Raw genomic sequence first — 21,389 nt, 5'->3', positions numbered from 1 at the left:
CCAATCAAGTAATTGATTAATCAATCAATCAATAAATCCTTCAATCAGGGGTTACCAGAAACCAGAGGATAATTATTATATTTTAAATAGAAATAGGAAGTGCTTAAACTTCATACTAGAGAAGTTAACAAATATCTGGTATTGCTGCTAGGGCAGAGAGGTAAAGAAATGGGTCCGTATTAAATTGGCTTTGGAATGAAACACCAGGACTAGCAATAAACACACTTGCCAATTCTAGTTGGTCTGTGAGTGTTGTCTCTCAGCACAGCGAAGGTTGTTTAGAGAATAAAACATATAAAACATGCTGCATGTGCATATATTAGGCATATAATGATCTGTTGTCCTGAGGCCTTACCTGCTGGGGGTATGGCTGGGTACCCTCCAGCTCCAGGCTGTGGTGGATAGCCACCAGCCTGAGGGGGGTAACCACCAGCCTGTGGGGGGTAACCACCTGCCTGGGGTGGATAGCCTCCGGCTTGGGGTGGGTAGGCGCCTGGCTGAGGGGGATAGCCTCCAGCTTGGGGTGGGTAGGCGCCCGGCTGAGGGGGATAGCCACCAGCTTGAGCGGGGTATCCTGGATAACTCATGGTTTATGGTCTGAAATAAGGAAAAATATCTAAATGTAAGGCCTATTTTTTATGTGTAAATGCATTCTGTTTGGAGTTTCTGTTCCGGGTTAGGTTATGATGACAGGAAAATGCAGTGGGCCACTCCCCTCTCCATGAAGTTTAGCTGGGGAGAAGAAACATGGCTATATTCCTCAGGATGACCCATTAAGCAGGAATGAATCGTGATTTCCTTGGCTGATGGTTTAATTTTTTAACATGATCAATTTATGGGTAACTGTGTATAAATGGAACAACTACATACATGACATTTAGTATTTTACTGAAGTTTACAAAGAATAAACACAGAAATAATATTTTTGGGACACATTAATACCCCTTATTCCACATTTTGTTATGTAACAGCCAGAATTCAAAATATATATTTTTCTCACCCATCTACAGACAATACCCTATAATGACAAAGTGAAAACACTTTTGACATTTCTGCACATTTATTGAAAATGAAATACAGAAATCTCTCATTTACATAAGTATTCACACCCCTGAGTCAGAATCACCTTTGGCAGCGATTACAGCTGCGAGTCTAAGATATTTTCACACCTGGATTGTACAATATTTGCATATATATATTTTTTTTTAATTCTTCAAACTCTGTAATTTTCAAGTCTTGCCATAGATGTTCAAGCCTATTTAAGTCAAAGCTGTAACTAGGTCACTCAGGAACATTCAATGATGTCTTGGTAAGCAACTCCAGTGAATATTTGGCCTTGTGATTTAGGTTATTGTCCTGCTGAAAAGTGAAATCCTCTCCCAGTATCTGTTGGAAAGCAGACAAAAAGGTTTTTCTGAAGGATTTTGCCTGTGCTTAGTTCTATTCCGTTTCTTTTTATTCTAAAAAAAACACCCTAGTCCTTGCCGATGACGAGCATATCCCCCATAACATGATGCAGCCACCACCATGCTTGAAAATAAGAAGAGTGTTACTCAGTGATGCGTTGTGTTGGATTTGCCACAAACAATGCTTTGTATTCAGGACTTAAAAGTACATTTCTTTGCTACGTTTTTTGCAGTTTTACTTTATTTCCTTATTACAGGATACGTGTTTTGGTATATTTTTATTCTATACAGGCTTCCTTTTTTCACTCTGTCATTTAGTTTAGTATTGTTGAGTAATTACAATGTTGTTAATTCGTCCTCAGTTTTCTCCTATCACAGCCATTGAACTCTGCAACTGTTTTAAAGTCACAATTGGCCTCTTGGTGAAATCCCTGAAATTCCTTTGTCTCCAGCAACTCAGTTAGGATGGACACCTGTATCTTTGTAGTGACTGGTTGTATTGATACACCATCCAAAGTGTAATTATTAACTTCATGCTCAAAGGGATATGCTTTTTTTGTTTTTACCCATCTACCAATAGGTGCCTTTCTTTGAGAGGCATTGAAAACCCTCCCTCATCTTTGTGGTTAAATCTGTGTTTGAAATCCACTGCTCGACTGAGGGACCTTACAGATAATTGTAAAGGGGGGGGGGGGTACATTTTTTTTAGATACATTTTCCCTACAATTCCACACTGTTTAACAGTGGGAATCCATATTCATGAAGAGAACAGAACATTTTTGTAGGTTTTGCCACAATAAATTACACTATATATACACACAGGGTATGTGGATACCCATTCAAATGAGTGGATTCGGCTATTTCAGTCACACCCGTTGCTGACAGGTGTTTAAAAATCGAGCACACAGCCATGCAATCTCCATAGACAAACATTGGCAGTAAAATGGCCTTACTGAAGAGCTCAGTGACTTTCCACCTTTCCAACAGTTCGTAAAATGTGTGCCCTGCTAGAGCTGCCCTAGTCAACTGTAAGTGCTGTTATCATGAAGTGGAAACGTCTAGGTGCAACAACAGCTCAGCTGCAAAGTGGTAGGCCACATAAGCTTGGTTGTTGAAGCGTCGGTTGTACATCGATTGCATCTGAGCTCCTAGAGTGTGCGGCTCTCCTTTTCTTTTTCAAGTGTTTTACTCCGCTAGCCAGCACCTCGCCTAAACTGGTGTGCATTTCTTTCGTCTCCAGGCCACACAAGCTCACAGAACGGGACAGTCGAGTGCTGAAGCATCTGTCCTCAGTTGCAACACTCACGACAGAGTTCCAAATAGACTCTGGAAACAACATCAGCACAAGAACTGTTCATCGGGAGCTTCATAAAATGGGTTGCCATGGCCGAGCAGCCGCACACAAGCCTAAAATCACCATGCACAATGTCAAGAGTCAGCTGGAGGGGTGTAAAGCTCGCTGCCATTGGACTCTGGAGCAGTGGAAACACGTTCTCTGGAGTGATGAATCACGCTTTACCATCTGGCAGTCCGACAGACGAATCTGGGTTTGGCGGATGCCAGTAGAACTTCTTATTTTTGGCAAAGAAGAAATGCTCAATAACAGACATGTAAACAAATTTGTGCACAAAATTTGAGAGACATTTCTGAGATCTTTTATTTCAGCTCATGAAACATGGGACCAACACTTTACATGTTGCCTTTTGATTTGTTCAGTGTATATTGCCAAGTTATCATTAGCCTACTCATTGTGTAACTATTATTACTTGTATTATTACGTGTTTTACTTTTCTATAATTTCTCTATTTCTTTCGTCCCTGCATTGTTGGGAACGGCCGAAAGTAAGCATTTCACTGTTAGTCCACACCTGTTGTTTACAAAGCATAAGCAGGAATACAAATTGATTTGTAACCATGATTCGGCCATGGTGCACTGCTGAGCTCGCATATGGGGCTCAGCCAGGGCCATTACCTTTGTAACTGCATAAAAACATTTTATGAATGTGATTTAACCGATTGAAGTTGGAAAATAGATGGCAAAAAAAATGCCATATGGTGTTAAATGCCTGTAAACCGCGTGTGGAGGAAAATGACACTTTTATACTTTTTAAATATACCACAACGTTGTTGAATACCCGTTTTTGATTGGCGAGAAGGGCATTCAACAATGGACATTAAAACCAGATAACGGGACAGTTGGAAAAGTTATCGGGACACCTTGCAATCATGACGCAATATGCGCCTACACATACATGCAGACCTTACTTGCTACAACGTTATAGAAAGCTAAACCAACAACTACACAAGCTGAAATGATATACATTGTAAACGCTGGTCCAACGAGGAAGAAAAACATATTGATTTGTTTTTGAAGAGACCATCGATTGATAACCTAACGTGGTGAGTGATGAACATGAATGTCTCTGGTCCATCAAGTGGCTCTGTGCTGTCAAATCCTTCCTCCATTATTTCCAAGGCAATTTACAGAACGTTGGCGTTTATGCCTTAGATTTCATATTGCTTCTAGCCTAGCATTTGATTTCCAACAGTGATGATGGGATGGTCTGTATAAACCTTGCTCCCCGCCTGTCTGACCTCGGAAACAATGTTTCACTTTTGAAATTCGATCTCGCCCCAGTAACTTCACAGAGCATGCTGTGTCCGCACGAGAAACTTTTCTGATTCAGGTGAAATCATGCAACACTATTATCATATATTAAATTAAATGTAAGTAAAAACCTATGAAAATGGACAAAAATTGAGCGTTTACTGCCTTTCCAGCTGTAGAGTTTGTAACTTTAGTTGGATAAGTGAGAAGACGTTAGCCAGACTGCTGCATAGCAACCAATGTTTTTGCACAAATTAAAGTTTTTTTTTTTTGTCCACAGATGGAAGGATGAAATAGTATAGATTTGCAGCCAACATTGCATAACAATTTGCATAACGCATTACAGGCGTCACAAGCATTGCTATGTAAATTAAGTGACGTGGAGCTTTTGTGATTGGACAGTAAGCATTCTGGCGATTGACAGATAGCAGGACGCACTACAGGCATTACAAGCATAGCTATGTAAATTAAGTGACTTTGGCATTCTAGGCATTGTTCTTGAACCTGATTCAAACTGCCCATTTTGGCACAGTGTTTCAGAGGCTATAAATCGGTGCTAACCCTGCTCCGGAGCTGGGCCAGCTAACCCTGGGTTGGTGCTAGCCCACTTTAGAATGTGCAAGTGTGAACACTCGCTTTTAATACAGACTAGCTCAAAACATTGCAAAGAATTGAAAATGACAAATTACCCAATGAATCAAGATTATTTTCTGGTTAAAAATGTGGAATGCCAGAACATACGTTTGCAACCCTATTTTGAAAGTGGGGTGTTTGCTGCATTGCTCAGACACCTACAGTGGCAAGAAAAAGTATGTGAACCCTTTGGAATTATCTGGATTTCTGCATAAATTGGTCATAGATGAAGAACGTATCTAATTTTAAGTCACAACAACTGACAAACACAGTCTGCGTAAACTAACACACAAATTATATTGAATACATAATTTAAACATTCACAGTGTAGGTTGGAAAAAGTATGAACCCCAAGGCTAATGACTTCTCCAAAAGATAATTGGAGCCAGGAGTCAGCTAACCTGGAGTACAGTCATTGAGACGAGAGTGGAGATTTTGGTTAGAGCTGCTCTGCCCTATAAAAAACCCTCATAAAATGTGAGTTTGCTATTCACAAGAAGCATTGCCTGATGTGAATTATGCCACAAACTAAATATATGTCAGAAGACCCAAGATTAAGAATTGTTGACTTGCATAAAGCTGGAAAGGGTTACAAAAGTATCTCTGAAAGCCTTGATGATCATCAGTCCACGGCAAGACAAATGGTCTATAAATGGAGAAAGTTCAGCACTGTTGCTACTCTCCCTAGGAGTGGCCGTCCTGCAAAGAAGACTGCAAGAGCACAGCACAGAATGCTCAATGAGGTTAATGTAACGACTTTCATTAGAAGAAGGTGAAGACCAAGGTGCAGCGTGGTACATGTTCATATGATTTATTCTGACTGAGAACTGAATACAAAAACAATAGCCGAAACAGTTCTGACAGGTGCAACAAACACTAAACAGAAAATAACCACCCACAACTAATAGTGGGAAAACAGGCTACCTAAGTATGGTTCTCAATCAGAGACAACGAAAGACAGCTGTCCCTGATTGAGATCCATACCCGGCCAAAACATAGAAATATAAAATCTAGACATACAAACATAGAATGCCCACCCACATCACACCCTGACCAAACAAAAAATAGAAACATACAAAGCAATCTACGGTCAGGTCGTGACAGTGCGGACTCTGGCCGCAAAACCTAAAACTATAGGGGAGGGTCTGGGTGGGCATTACTCTGCAGTGGCAGTTCTGGTGAGGGATGTGGACCTCGCTCCACTTCTGGCCTGGCCCACTTTAGTAATGCCTCTGGAGCGGGAATCCTCACCGCCGACCCTGGACTTGAGGACGCCACTGGACTGATGGTCGAGTTTGGAGTGAGTGGCGCCTCTGGACTGACGGGCGGCTCTGGCAGCTCCGGACTGACGGGCGGCTCTGGCAGCTCCGGACTGGAGGGAGAGCCCGGAGGGAGTAGACGGAGAGACAGCCTGGTGCGTGGGGCTGCCACAAGGCCCACCAGGTTGGGGAGACATACATGAGGCCTGGTGCGTGGAGGAGGCACCAGATGGACCGGGCTGTGGGGGAGCACTGGAGCGCAGCCTTGGCACCACTCCTCCAGGCTGGATGACCACTTTAGCCCGGCCACTCCAGAGTGCAGGCACAGGTCGAACCGGGCTGTGGGGGAGCACTGGAGATCTGGTGCATACCACTCGCACCTCTACCTTAGGCTCAATGCCCACATTCGCCCAGCACGGGCGGAACGCAGGCATAGGGCGACCTGCACCCTCCCAACGCCCCGGAGACACAGTACGCAGAGCCGGCGCAGGATACTCTGGACCGAAACAGCGCACCGGAGGCCAAACGCGCTGAGCTGGCACAATCCGACCTGGCTGGATGCTCACTCTCGCATGGCACTTGCGCAGGGCTGGCATATAGCCCTCTGGGCTATGAGTGCGCACTGACGATACCGTGCTCTTCATCGCATAACACGGTGTCTGACCAGTGCCACGCTGCTAACGGTAAGCACGGGGAGTTGGATCAGGTCCCTCGCCTGACTCTGCCAATCTTCCCGTGTGCCTCCCCCAAAAAATGTTCGGGCTGCCTCTCGTGCCTGTTGCGCTGCCATGCTAACTCCTCGTAGTGTTGCCGCTCAGCCTTAGCTGCCTCCAGTTCCTCCTGCGGACGGCGTTACTCCCCAGCCTGTGCCCAGGTGGCTTACCTTCCAGTATCTCCTCCAATCTCCATTTCTCCAGATAGCGCTGCTCCTCCTTACCACGCTGCTTGGTCCTTTGGAGGTGGGTGGTTCTGTAACGACTTTCATTAGAAGAAGGTGAAGACCAAGGTGCAGCGTGGTACGTGTTCACATTATTTATTCTGACTGAACACTGAATACAAAATAACAAAACGAATAGCCGAAACAGTTCTGAAAGGTGCAACAAACACTAAACAGAAAATAACCACCCACAACTAACAGTGGGAAAACAGGCTACTTAAGTATGGTTCTCAATCAGAGACAAGGAAAGACAGCTGTCCCTGATTGAGAACCATACCCGGCCAAAACATAGAAATACAAAACCTAGACATACAAACATAGAATGCCCACCCACATCACACCCTGACCAAACAAAAAATAGAAACATACAAAGCAATCTACGGACAGTTAAGAAGAATCCTAGTGTCAGCTAAAGACTTACAGGAATCCCTGGAACATGCTAACATCTCTGTTGACGAGTCTATGATATGTAAAACACGAAAGAAGCCACTGCTGTCAAAAAAAAACATTGCTGCACTTCTGAAGTTCGCAAAATAACATCTAGATGTTCCACAGCGCTACTGGCAAAATATTCTGTGGACAGATGAAACTAAGGTTGAGTTGTTTGGAAGGAACACACAACACAATGTGTGGAGAAAAAAAGGCACAGCACACCAACATCAAAGTTTCATCCCAACTGTAAAGTATGGTGAAAGGGGCATCATGGTTTGGGGCTGCTTTGCTGCCTCAGGGTCTGGACAGCTTGCTATCATCAACAGAAAAATGAATTCCCAAGTTTATCAAGACATTTTGCAGGAGAATGTTATCGTATGTGTCCACCAATTGAAGATCAACAGAAGTTGGGTGATGCAACAGGACAATGACCCAAAACACAGAAGTAAATGAACAACAGAATGGCTTCAACAGAAGAAACTACGCCTTCTGGAGTGGCCCAATCAGAGTCCTGACCTCAACCCGATTGAGATGCTGTGGCATGATCTCAAGATAGTGGTTCACAACAGACACCACAAGAATATTGCTGAACTGAAACAGTTTTGTGGATGGTCCAAAATTCCTCCTGACTGTTGTGCAGATCTGCAACTACAAAAAAATGTTTGCTTGAGGTTATTGCTGACAAAGTAGGGTCAATCATTAAAACCAAGGGTTCACATACTTGTTCCACTCTGCAATGTGATTGTTTACACGGTGTGTTCAATAAAGACATGAAAACATATGAATGTTTGTGTGTTATTAGTTTAAGCAGACTGTGTTTGTCTATTGTTAGATGAAGATTAGATCAAATTGTATGACCAGGTATGTCCAGGTAATTCTAAAGGGTTCACATACATTTTCTTGCCACTGTATGGTTCCATGGAAGTATTCCTTCACATCATTTGCATTTCAGTGGCACTAAAAAGAATGACAGACTGTTTTTTTGTATTTGAATAGGAACACAGTTCTAGGTCAAGGGCCTGCTCCGGAGGATGTAAAGTCAGTCAACTGACATTTACTCCTGAGGTGCTGACCTGTTGCACCCTCGACAACCACTGTGATTATTATTATTTGACTCTGCTGGTCATCTATGAACATTTGAACATCTTGGCCATGTTCTGTTATAATCTCCAACCGGCACAGCCAGAAGAGGACTGGCCACCCCTCATAGCCTGGGTCCTCTCTAGATTTCTTCCTAGGTTCTGGACTTTCTATGGAGTTTTTCTTAGCCATCGTGCTTCTACACCTGCATTGCTTGCTGTTTGGGGTTTTAGGCTGGGTTTCTGTACAGCACTTGAGATATCAGCTGATGTACGAAGGGCTATATAAATACGTTTGATTTGATTTAAAGTTATAGAACGTTCAGATTGTCATATCTGTTCTACATCATACATTTATGTGTGTCAGATAGAATAGGGAATCATGTCAGCTCTATTCATTCTATTTCATGTCACTGACTAGACCCAAGGTGTGCCAACATAAAAAGCACATTCAGTACAAAGTTCAGCAAGGGTGTCAAACTAATTTTATAGTATAATATTTATGGATTTAAGGACTACATAACTGTTATTACACCGTCACCCATTTAATCTACTTCTTTGAAAAAAAGTTTGATCTATAACAAAAAGGGTACTTTGGCTGTTCCCATAGGAGAACGTTTTAATTAACCCCTTTTGGGTTCCATGTAGAACTGTTTCCACAGAGGGTTCTACATGAAACCCAAAAGAGTTCAACTTAGACCCAAAAAGGGTTCTACCAGGAACAAAAATGGTTCTCCTATGTGGACAATCACAGAACCATTTTTTCTAGGAGTGTACCGTACGGACACAAGTCTAAGACAACAGCCTAAAATGAAACTAAGCGAGAAAGCCAAAGTCCAAACACCAGAGGCTAAAGCAATCAACCATGCTTCTCATTTATCTAACCTATCTACAACTAATACTAATTTCAACACAAATGTATTTCTCTTTCCCTTATCAGTGGCCTGAGGCCTATAGATTTCAAGTAAACAAGCAACAGTGTAATACAGGAGTGAAATTGTGACACAAAGACATCAACATAAGAAACCAAAGCATTTGACCAGAACACAAGTTCAGCATACTCACCAAAGCCCATAAGCTATTAACATCCTGTATAATAATCAAACCACAAATCAATGGCAAATACAGCCTAAATTAAGAAACAGGCTACCACCTGGAACACAATCGCTCTGATACATTAGAATGAAATGTGGCACCTTTCTATTGAACAAATGTAAGTAACGTTACACATGTACACAGATCTGTGTATAAATATAAGTAGCCATATGGGATCCATATGTGTAAGGCCCTGTAAAGCACAAAAATGTTTGCTGGGCGAATGGGAGTAGGTCTTGTGCTTAAGTGTGTGGGCATATTCCTCATGTTCAATATAGAGGTTGACCGATTAATCGGCATGGCCGATTAATTAGGGCCAATTTCAAGTTTTCATAACAATCGGAAATCTGCCTTTTTGGATGCCGATTACATTGCAATCACAGAGGAGACTGCGTGGCAGGTTGACCATCTGTTATGCAGGTGCAGCATCAAAAGGACCATGTGACTGCAAGGAGCCATGGTAAGTTTCTAGCTAGCATTAAACTTATCTTATAAAAAAAATGATCGATATAAACATAATCACTAGTTAACTACACATGGTTGATGATATTACTAGGTTAACTAGCTTGTTCTGCGTTGCATATAATCAAAGCGTTGCCTGTTAATTTATCATCAAATCACAGCCTACTTCAAGTTAATGATTTAACAAAAGCGCATTCACAAAAAAAGCACAATCGTTGCAATAAAGTACCTAACCATCAATACCTTTCTTGAAATCAATTCACAAGGATCTTTTTTTTAAACCCGCATATGTAATTAAAATAAAATAATGTTAGCAGGCAATATTAACAAGGGAAATTGTGTCACTTCTCTTGCGTTCAGTGCAAGCAGAGTCAGGGTATATGCAGGAGTTTGGGCTGCCTGGCTCGTTGCGAACTGTAGAAAGGCCATTCATTCCTAACAAAGACCGTAATTAATTTGCCATAATTTTACATAATTATGACATAACATTGAAGGTTGTGCAATGTAACAGTAATAGTTAGACCTAGGGTTTCCACACGTTCTATAAAATATGGAACGGTTCTGTATTTCACTGAAAGAATAAACATTTTTGTTTTCGAAATGATAGTTTCCTGATTTGACCATATTAAGGAACAAAGGCTCGTATTTCTGTGTGTTTACTCTAATTAAGTTTATGATTTGATATTTGATAGAGCAGTCTGACTGAGCGGTGGTAGGCAGCAGGTTCGTAAACATTCATTCAATGTCACGTTCGTTTGTAGAATTAACGGACCAAGGCGCAGTGTACGTAGAGTTCCACATGTTTATTCAGATGAAACTCACAAAAACAGTAAACAGCAAACGAAATGTACAGCAAATGCAGTGCTCACAGGTAACTAAGCAAAAACAAGATCCCACAACAAACAGGTGGGAAAAGGCTGCCTAAATGTGATCCCCAATCAGAGACAATGATAGCCTCTGATTGGGAACCATACCCAGCCAACCTAGAAATAAAGAAACTAGAATGCCCACCCTAGTCACACCCCGACCTAACCGAAATAGAGAATAAAGGATCTCTAAGGTCAGGGCGTGACATTCAAACAGCAGCTCTTAGCAATGCTGGGATGCACAGCGCTGTTTATGACTTCAAGCCTATCAACTCCCGAGATTAGGCTGGCAATACTAAAGTACCTATAAGAACATCCAATAGTCAAAGGTATATGAAATACAAATGGTATAGAGATAAATAGTCCAATAATTCCTAAAATAACTACAACCTAAAACTTCTTAACTAGGAATATTGAAGACTCATGTTAAAAGGAACCACCAGCTTTCATGTTCTGAGAAAGGAACTAAACGTTAACTTTTTTACATGGCACATATTGCACTTTTACTTTCTTCTCCAACACTGTGTTTTTGCATTATTTAAACCAAATTGAACATGCTTCACTATTTATTTAAGACTAAATTGATTTAATTTATGTATTATATTAAAATAAAAGTGTTCATTCAGTATTGTTGTAATTGTCCTTTATTACAAATATATATATATAAATTGGCAGAATAATCTCTATTGGCTTTTTTAGGTCCTCCAATAAATCGGTTTCGGTATCTGCGTTGAAAAATCATAATCGGTCGACCTCTAGTTCAATACAGTACAAATGATGGGTGTTACTGTTGACAGTTGAGGCCTTGAACTGGTACAAAAATAGATAGTTTGAAAATAACCGATGAGACATTACTGTGCAGCTGTATTCATCGACCTGGCTAAGGCTTTCGACTCCGTCAATCACAACATTATTTCTTATTGGCAGACTCAACAGCCTTGGTTTCTTAAATGATTGCCTCGCCTGGTTCACCAACTACTTCTCTGATAGAGTTCAGTGTGTCAAATCGGAGGGCCTGTTGTCCGGACCTCTGGCAGTCTCTATGGGGGTGCCACAGGGTTCAATCCTCAGGCCGACTCTCTTCTCTGTATACATCAATGATGTCGCTCTTGCTGCTGGTGATTCTTTGATCTACCTCTACGCAGACGACACCATTTTGCATACCTCTGGCCCTTCTTTGGACACTGTTTTTATTTATTTACTTTTCTGCTCTTTTGCACACCAATATCTCTACCTGTACATGACCATCTGATCATTTATCACTCCAGTGTTAATCTGCAAAATTGTAATTATTCGCCTACCTCCTCATGCCTTTTGCACACAATGTATATAGACTCCCCTTTTTTTCTACTGTTTTATTGACTTGTTAATTGTTTACTCCATGTGTAACTCTGTGTTGTCTGTTCACACTGCTATGCTTTATCTTGGCCAGGTTGCAGTTGCAAATGAGAACTTGTTCTCAACTAGCCTACCTGGTTAAATAAATGTGATTTTTTTTTAAGTGTTAACAAACCTCCAAACGAGCTTCAATGCCATACAACTCTCATTCCGTGGCCTCCAACTGCTCTTAAATGCAAATAAATCTAAATGCATGCTCTTCAACCGATCGCTGCCCACACCTGCCCAGCATCACTACTCTGGTTGGTTCTGACTTCTGAGCCGGTCAAGGGTGCACCTCAGCCACGCTCAAGGTACTAAATGATATCATAACCGCCATCGATAAAAGACAGTACTGTGCAGCCATCTTCATCGACCTGGCCAAGGCTTTCGACTCTGTCAATCACCGTATTCTTATCGGCAGACTCTGGCCCTTCTTTGGACACTGTGTTAACAAACCTCCAAACGAGCTTCAATGCCATACAACACTCCTTCCGTGGCCTCCAACTGCTCTTGGTACTAGGGGGCAGTATTTTCATTTTTGGAAAAATAACGTTCCCAAATTAAACGGGATATTTTGTCAGGTCAAGATGCTAGAATATGCATATGATTGACAACTTAGGATAGAAAACATGCTAAAGTTTCCAAAACTGTAAAAATATTGTCTGTGAGTATAACAGAACTGATATTGCAGGCGAAAGCCTGAGAAAAATTCGATCCGGAAGTGACTCATCTTTTAAAAGCCCTGCGTTCCGATGCGTCCCTATTGAGCTGTGAATGCCCTATCAACCAGATTACGCTTTATACGTATTCCCCAAGGTGTCTACAGCATTATGACGTAGTTTTACACATTTATGTTGAAGAATACCCGTAGGTGGCTTCAATGCGCAAGTGGTCACCTGATGCTCCCAGAGAAATTCTCGCGTAAAATACAGAGGTAGCCATTATTCCAATCGCTTCTACTGAGAAACCAATTGTCCTGTTTGATATATTATCGAATAGATATTTGAAAAACACATTGAGGATTGATTATAAACAACGTTTGCCATGTTTCTGTCGATATTATGGAGCTAATTTGGAATATTTTTTGGCGTTGTCGTGACCGCAATGTCCTGACGATTTTTCTCAGCCAAACGTGAAGAAAAAACGGAGCTATTTCGCTTACAAAAATAATATTTTGGGAAAAAAAATGAACTTTGGCTATCTACCTGGGAGTCTCGTGAGTGAAAACATCCTAAGTTCATCAAAGGTAAACGATTTAATTTGATTGCTTTTCTGATTTTCGTGACAAGGTTGCCTGCTGCTAGCAAGGCATAATGCTATGCTAGGCTATCGATAAACTTTACAGCTTTGGCTGTAAAGCATATTTTGAAAATCTGAGATGACAGGGTGATTAACAAAAGGCTAAGTAAGCTGTGTTCCAATATATTTCACTTGTGATTTTCATGAATAAGAAGATTTCTTAGGAAGATTTATGTCCGTTGCGTTATGCTAATTAGTGTCAGATGATGACAACGGTCCCGTTCACAGGATGGGGTGTCACTAGAGGTTAAACGCTAGTGAAACCAAATGCATGCTTTTCAACAGTTCGCTGCCCGCCCACCCGACTAACATCACCACCCTGGACGGTTCCGACCTAGAATATGTGGACAACCATAAATACCTAGGTGTCTGGCTAGACTGTAAACTCTCCTTCCAGACTCATATTAAACATCTCCAATCAAAAATCAAATCTAGAAACGGCTTTCTATTTGGCAACAAAGCCTCCTTCACTCACGCCGCAAAACTTACCCTAGTAAAACTGACTATCCTACCGATCCTCGACTTCTGCGATGTCATCTACAAAATAGCTTCCAACACTCTACTCAACAAACTGGATGCAGTCTATCACAGTGCCATCCGTTTTGTTACCAAATCACATTATACCACCCACCACTGCAACCTGTATGCTCTAGTCGGCTGGCCCTCGCTACATATTCGTCGCCAGACCCACTGGCTCCAGGTCATCTATAAGTCTATGCTAGGTAAAGCTCTGCCTTATCTCATTTCACTCGTCACGATAACACCCACCAGTAGCACACGTTCCAGCAGATATATCCAATTTGTAAGTCGCTCTGGATAAGAGCGTCTGCTAAATGACTTAAATGTAAAATGTAATATCTCACTGATCATCCCCAAAGCCAACACCTCATTTGGGCGCCTTTCCTTCCAGTTCTCTGCTGCCAGTGACTGGAACGAATTGCAAAAAGCGAAACAAAAAATTGCTGAAGTTGGAGACTTATTTCCCTCACCAACTTTAAACATCAATTATCTGAGCAGCTAACCGATCGCTGCAGCTGTACATAGTTAATCTGTAAATAGCCCACCCAATCTACCTCATCCCCATACTGTTATTATTTTATTTACTTTTCTGCTCTTTTGCACACCAGTATCTCTACTTGCACATAATCTGCTACATTGTAACTATTCGCTCCTATGGCCTATTTATTGCCTACCTCCTCATGCATTTTGCACACTCTGTATATAGACTTTATTTTTTCTACTGTGTCATTGATTTGTTTATTGTATTATTGGCTTGTTTATGGTTTACTCCATGTGTAACTCTGTGTTGTTGTCTGTGTCATGTCGCAGTTGCAAATTAGAACTTGTCCTCAACTAGCCTACCTGGTTAAATAAAGGTGAAATAAAAACAAAAAATACATTTTTAAAAAGCACCCCGCTAACTAGCTAGCCATTTCACACCGGTTACATTCGCCCCCTTTTTGACCCCCTCCCTTGGCCGCAACAACCAGTGATCCGGGTCAACAGCATCAATGTACCATTATAGTTCCCGTTATTCTCCTCGCCACTACCTGGGCAATGAGTAACGATGCTTCAAGGGTAACTGTTGTCTACGTGTGCAGAGGGACCCTGGTTGGGGTGAGGAGAGGGACGAAAGCAAAATATCGAAACCATGCAAAAATTACACCACTAAACTTTTGGGCGACTTTTTAGGCGGAAGGTAGCCAGGGAAACTTTACATTTTACACTTTAAGTTGTACTTTTGCTACATTGTCAAGCTTCCGCATCGTGAAGCTAATAGGAAGAAAAGCAAATTTACCGAAGCCGCCTGTCGTTGTCAGACAAATTACTCAAACATAAATTTCAAGTAGTTCTATAACGAACCATAGGCCTAGCCTACTTGATCATGTTCTCATTGCAATGAGACATTTTGTTATATTGTGTATTGCCTTCGCGAAAGAAGGCTCGCTAGTAGAGAAATTAATGTATCCAAGCAATGTGTCAAAAACCCGAAAAATGTATATGCACTATCGCGACTGGGAACGATTGATATATTATAGCTAGTTAAGCTTCGATTTACGCAAAAATGCATTTAGTTTGTCACTTACTTTTGGTTTGCTAGACGTCTCTCCCTGCCCGCGCTGGTCTATTTTTCAAGCTCAGCCTCTGTATGTATATAACGAAGGTGGGTGGGACTCCTCATACTTTCCAACTCAGTCTCTCACTAATTACTTCACAGTGGTGCACTATTGAATGTACAAACGTATGACAGTGACGTGTTAGGTGAATCATCGAGATAGGGAAAAATGACAAATGATGACACATTTGCTCAGTCACATGCATATGTTGCAATGAGAGGCCACCAGAGAAGAGACACCGCCTCAGCAGGATGGTTGACAGACATGTCGAGTAGTTTTGATCTCGCGTGTTTGTCTTCAGATTATGCTAGATATTTTGACGATAGCTTCTTGTCAGGGTCTGAAATTAATCTCTTTAATTTCTCCCAGACTCTTTTTAAAAAATCTGCCAGTTATGAAATCTATGTTAAACGCTTTATAATTGTAAACTCTGAGTCAGTGGTAGGCTATTTGACATTACAAATATGGTACATATTGTGTAACCTTAATCCATGATTATTCTTAAAGTATAATAATATTAATAGGTTATTTTATCTGCCATGGTGGCAAGTGACCTGAAATGTTTGCCTGCCACATCCAACATTTACCCTGTATTTGGCAAGTGTTAATTTAATTCTCTGTTCTAGCTAATAGATATAATATTTATTTAGAAAATATTAAACCTAGTCTATGTATCCCACTGGGTTTAGAGTGCTTATTTGCAGTAGAGAACAGTCTGATAAACACTTTAAGGCACAGGGAGTTTAAAATGTTTCTAAAAGTATCTCAAATGGGTGTATTTGCTTTTCCAGATCCTTAACAAATAATCTCATGAACTAATCATCTATATTCATATTCATTTTCAACTAATCACCTGCAGGTGAGTCTGGTGTGGTGGAGGTTTCTGAGGAGCCAGGTCCTATTTCAAAGACCTTCCATGATGCCCAAACACAGCAGTCAGACCCAGCAATGGTGGACCACACCTACTCCAAAGGACCTATCATTACATGTGGCATGACGACTGCACCAGCCCGAGAGGTCACTGTTGCAGATGTTACATTGAAAGAGGATGCAGACTGTCTGCTAAACACAAGGATTCTACTACTAGAATTCAACACTTGTGTCTTGCTTAAAGGTTTTTGCCCCCACATCATCAACGATGCCAGTTGTAGACCAAATTCTATTGACACTAATGAAACTTAAACAGAACTTTGTTGTAGCTGATTTAGCAAGACTCTTCAAAAGGTCACCCGGTCAGTTCTGTAAAACATCGAAATTCTGGATAGATGTCATTGCTGAGCACACAAAGGATCTCATTCCATGGCTGCCTTGTGAGACAAAGGCTACTATGCCACAGGTTTTTCAGGATAATTTATCATTACACTGTGTTTTATCATTACACTGTGTTTGTGTAGGTATATCTCTTAATAAATGTATTATCTAATATTAGTATCTTAAGTATTATTTAATATATATTTATTAAAACAGTACTTCTTGAAGTAAGTCCACACTCAAACTAATTCAATTGTGTATGCCCAGCATATTCAATCTACTGCTCACCTCCATTTACTTAAAGAGACCAGGTACTTTGGGCAGAGATGTATCTTCTTTTCAGCCAAATCATCAGCCAACCTAGGTAGCATCTGTAAAAAGTAGAACTTATGCAGCTGTTGCACATGTGCAACTGTGTAGTCTATCAAATGGAATGTCCACTTCTATGTGCTTGCTTGGTGTTCAGACAGCCATCTTGCAGCTCTGTAGGCCCAGGCACTTCATGGTCACTTGTGTCTGAAAGAAGGAATAAGAAAGCACATTGCCACACAATTCTGATTAGTATGACTTTACAATACAATGTTCAATAGTTGTAATAATACAGCTAATCATCTATTTTCTTAAACATTTTTACCCACCTGAAGGTAGTATCCATTTTTTCCATTGGGACAAATTAGGTACTATCCATCATCCAAGCTTTTGATGTCACCATTTGGTTGACTCAGAAATTCTGTAAGAGATGTGGAACTCTTAAAGGGGCACTTGATCTCAAGGAGCTGTGTTGCATCAAGGATCCTATCTGGGCTGGCTACCAACCAAGGATGGTTAGGGTGCACCACCAGGCCTCTGTTCTCCACAACATGCCCTCTGCTCTCCAGGAGTGTGATGACATGACCTAATTTTCCTTGCCATGCTTTGTTGCTGTATTGCCAGTAAAGGTTGGGTACAAATGCTCATATTCAAATTTTTTGGGATCTGTGGTGTTTAGTTTGGGGTTCTCGTTTTGCTGTGCTGGCTGTTAGACGCAGCTTCCAAGCATCATGCCATAGCTGTGAAGCACTTTGGATCTTGGTTTCCTCCATCAATGTAGCTGCTTGTACGGGGGATACTTTGATGTAGGCCTCATAAAACATTGTGCACTTCCTTCAGGTTAGTGTTGTGCTGTGCTCAGTGTGACAGTGTGTTCGTGTAGGCTGAATCATGTTGGTGTGGGCCTGCTTTGCTGCTGTTGTCTACATCTGCAACTTAGTTGAAGAAGACCATTTGACCCAAACCTCTCTGAGTACCCGTTGTTCTGCACTTTCATGTCATTTTTTGTCGTTACTTTCCTGACCTTCCACAGAATTGCTGCAGCATGACTACAAGAGCGCCCTGGCCCTGCAATACATGAGCAACCCACTCTCTGTACGACACCTGTCATTGATGCGAGTACCCACGCCTTGTGATGAGATGCGCACAGGCTTTGACTCGGCTCTATGTCTGCTTTTAGGTAGACACGGTCGTCTCCAGCATCCTTCAATAACACCCGTCCGACTTTGTTACTGTGTAGATATTAGTACGCCTCCAAACTGTTTAAGTTGCTCATCGCCTTACCATCGCAAGCTACGGATTCAACAAAGTAAGTAAATATGCTACCGTACGTGATACGAGGTCACTTCTTCACGACACCTTCCCAACCAACCATCAATTACGGAGGGTAAAGGTAGGCTAATATTACCCTTCTTGATATCCGTTAGGTTGTGTTCCCACATCATTATTTGTTTGGCAAGCTCTTCATGAATGAATGAAGAAAACATTTGTTTACTTAGAGCCGGAAATAATGCACAGAATTCGCGCAAGGCTTCATGGGATACAGAAACTCGGAGAAGCAGATGACCTGCCCGAGTAACATCCCTAGCAACCTATCAGGACACAGGTCAGGGAGAGTTTGAGAGGCAGATTTATGGTACCCTAAGAAACGCAAGCTCTGGTTGTGGGAGATTGGAGTGGAGTGTGCAGCTCAGGGTTGTGAGGTGATTATAACAGTCACTGGCAGGGAAATTGTAACAATAGCATTGTGAATTATTTTGTTTAAGCTACTCTGGAATAGATCTATTTCATTCACAGTGGAATTGAAGCTCTACTATAGACTACAGTGTAGCCTACAGGACAATTTAAAGGTAGACTCAGCAAAATGATGTTGCCATGAGCAGCACCGCAATGATAAGCGAGATGCAAGACTTCCCTCCCACACTGTCACACACAGTATCTGCACATGTGCATGGGTTCGCATAGAGCGTGGTAGGTACGGGTCCAAAACAATGAGAGAATTTAGACTCGTGCTTCAACGCTCTTAGTTGTTTTGGAAATTGACCCACTATGCTGTTTCTTTTGAGCCCCTACGTCAGTCATATCGCTGAGTCTACCTTTAATGATGACCAACAATTTATCAAACAGAATTTTGTTACAAAAATAATAGGACCGGTTGTACTATTTAATGGTTTTGATATGATTTATTTAAGAAATTCTGACATAGATAAAGATGTAGTATATTTAATTCAACTGCTAATAATACTAGGTAAATTTCATATTCACAAATGCAAATGGTCTAATTCAAAACCTAACTTTCTTCACTTTATAAATTAATTTAAGCAATATGGCACTACTTGAACTAAAATGGAAAACAAAAACGCAATTAAAACTTGTTGTATTATCAATGAATATGATTTGTTTGTTTAGGATTCCTTGAAAGGTAAATAGTTTGTATGTATGCTTGTTTGCATGTGACTATTTCTCTTTTGTTTGTTGATATTTGTTAATAGAAAATACATTTAAAAAATGACAAACAAAACACAATGAAGAATTTGTTCAGTAAATGTGTAAGTGTAGGTTATTATGCTGATTATTCAGGTTATTCTCAGCTGGTTATTTAGAATAGGCCAGGTCAGCTTTTATTTATTATTTATTATGAAAAGAAAGCTTTGTGTTTATTACAAAAGTATTACATAGGTTTAAAAAAAAAGGTTATTTGTCAATGGTTCAGATCAGTGTAGGGTGAAGTTGCCCCAAGATGCTGATCCTGGGTAATTTCCCCCACAAATGGTTACGGTTAGGATTGGGAAGGGGAATCTGATCCTAGATCTTTCTGTACCTAGGAGAAACTTTACCCGCTGTGTTCAGACCACAACCCTGGTTTTGAGATGTTTTGACAAAGTCAAGATAGAAACTCTCTCTGCCTCAATAAAGACCAGAGATACTGTATGCACAGCAACCTGTTACTCTCTTCCTGCTTCTGTTTTTGTGTGCAAATGCAGTTAGCTTAGGAAGCTGCTGGACCACAAGGCTTCAGGTTAACAATTTTGATAGCCTTGATAAAGATGAGCAAAAAAGACTGTATTCTAAAGCCTTTTTCTAAAATGTTTTAAGTTGGGGGCGGCAGAGTAGCCTAGTGGTTAGAGTGTTAGACTAGTAACCGGAAGGTTGCAAGTTCAAATCCCAGAGCTGAGGTAAAAATCTGTCGTTCTGCCCCTGAACAGGCAGTTAACCCACTAGGCTGTCATTGAAAATAAGAATTTGTCCTTAACTGACTTGCCTAGTTAAATTAAGGTAAAAAAATTGGCTAACACATTGGGAGGGATCTAAGACACCATACAGGATCTTTCCAGATGATATCCTATGTCTGTGGTTAAGGACTGCCCTATTTGATTCAAACCACAGGTTTTTAATGGGGCTCAAGTCCAGAGACAGATGGCGTTGTGAAATGTTGATTTTGTGGTCAATTAAACATTTACTTGTGGATTTTGATGTGTGCTTGGGGTTATTGTCTTGCTGTAAGATCCCATTGCGGCCAAGTTTCAACCTCCTGGAAGAGGCAATCAGGTTTTTGGCAAAAATGTGCTGGTACTGTTAATGATGCCATTGACCTTAATAACTGCTCCAGGACCAGTGGAAGCAAAATAGGCCCTTTAACATCCAAAATCCACCACCATATTTTACAGTAGGTATGGGGTCATTTTCTGTATATGCATCCTTCTTTCGACGCCAAACCCACTGGTGTGCGTGGCCAAAGAGCTCTATTTTTGTGTCATCTGACCACAGCGTTGGTTCCATTTCAAGTGCCAATGCCGTTCAGCAATGTCCAGGCGTTTACATTAGTTGGATGACATGAAAATAAAGCTCTTTGGCCATGCACACCAGTATGGGGCTATTTTGCTTCCACGAGTCTTGGGGCCCTTGTCAACTACGTCAATATTTTTTCCCAGTACCAGGATATCAATGTTAACAACAATAACTATGCCGGAAAATATTTTTATGACTATGATTTTTTTTAAAAATCTGATAACAAGACGAGATGCCTATTACAAATTACTTTTCATTTTAATCAACGAAAATGTGAGACTATTAGACATTAAATTTGGCATGAACCTCCTTTTCATCTGTTTTGTTCATGCATGCAGAATATTTCATGCAATCCTCTCATTGGCAGAATTGACATCTTTCAGGGCGGTCACTTCAGTCACCCTTCAATCTTTTGAACTGATGCGAAGCCAGGGCACTTCACTTCACTAACTAACCTCAACTACAATG

The 21,389-nt window shown here is 41.1% G+C and overlaps 1 protein-coding gene across 1 annotated transcript in view; it reads right to left on the bottom strand.

Moving 5' to 3' along the window:
• The window catches only part of anxa11a (annexin A11a), a 30,205-nt gene extending 14,484 nt beyond the window's left edge, over positions 1 to 15,721 (bottom strand). The window contains exons 1-2 of the mRNA XM_035748540.2: positions 15,543 to 15,721; positions 356 to 597 (exon numbers count right to left, since the gene is read on the bottom strand). Coding sequence (XP_035604433.1) covers positions 356 to 587 — 232 coding nt within the window. The 5' untranslated portion in view covers positions 588 to 597; positions 15,543 to 15,721. The remainder of the gene's footprint in view (positions 1 to 355; positions 598 to 15,542) is intronic.
• Between the last annotated feature and the right edge of the window lie 5,668 nt (positions 15,722 to 21,389).

The sequence above is a fragment of the Oncorhynchus keta genome, chromosome 2 (assembly GCF_023373465.1).
Source record: "Oncorhynchus keta strain PuntledgeMale-10-30-2019 chromosome 2, Oket_V2, whole genome shotgun sequence".
NCBI lineage: Eukaryota > Metazoa > Chordata > Actinopteri > Salmoniformes > Salmonidae > Oncorhynchus > Oncorhynchus keta.
The sequence above is the reverse complement of the archived record's forward strand: the minus strand, read 5'-3'. Positions and strand labels throughout refer to the sequence as shown.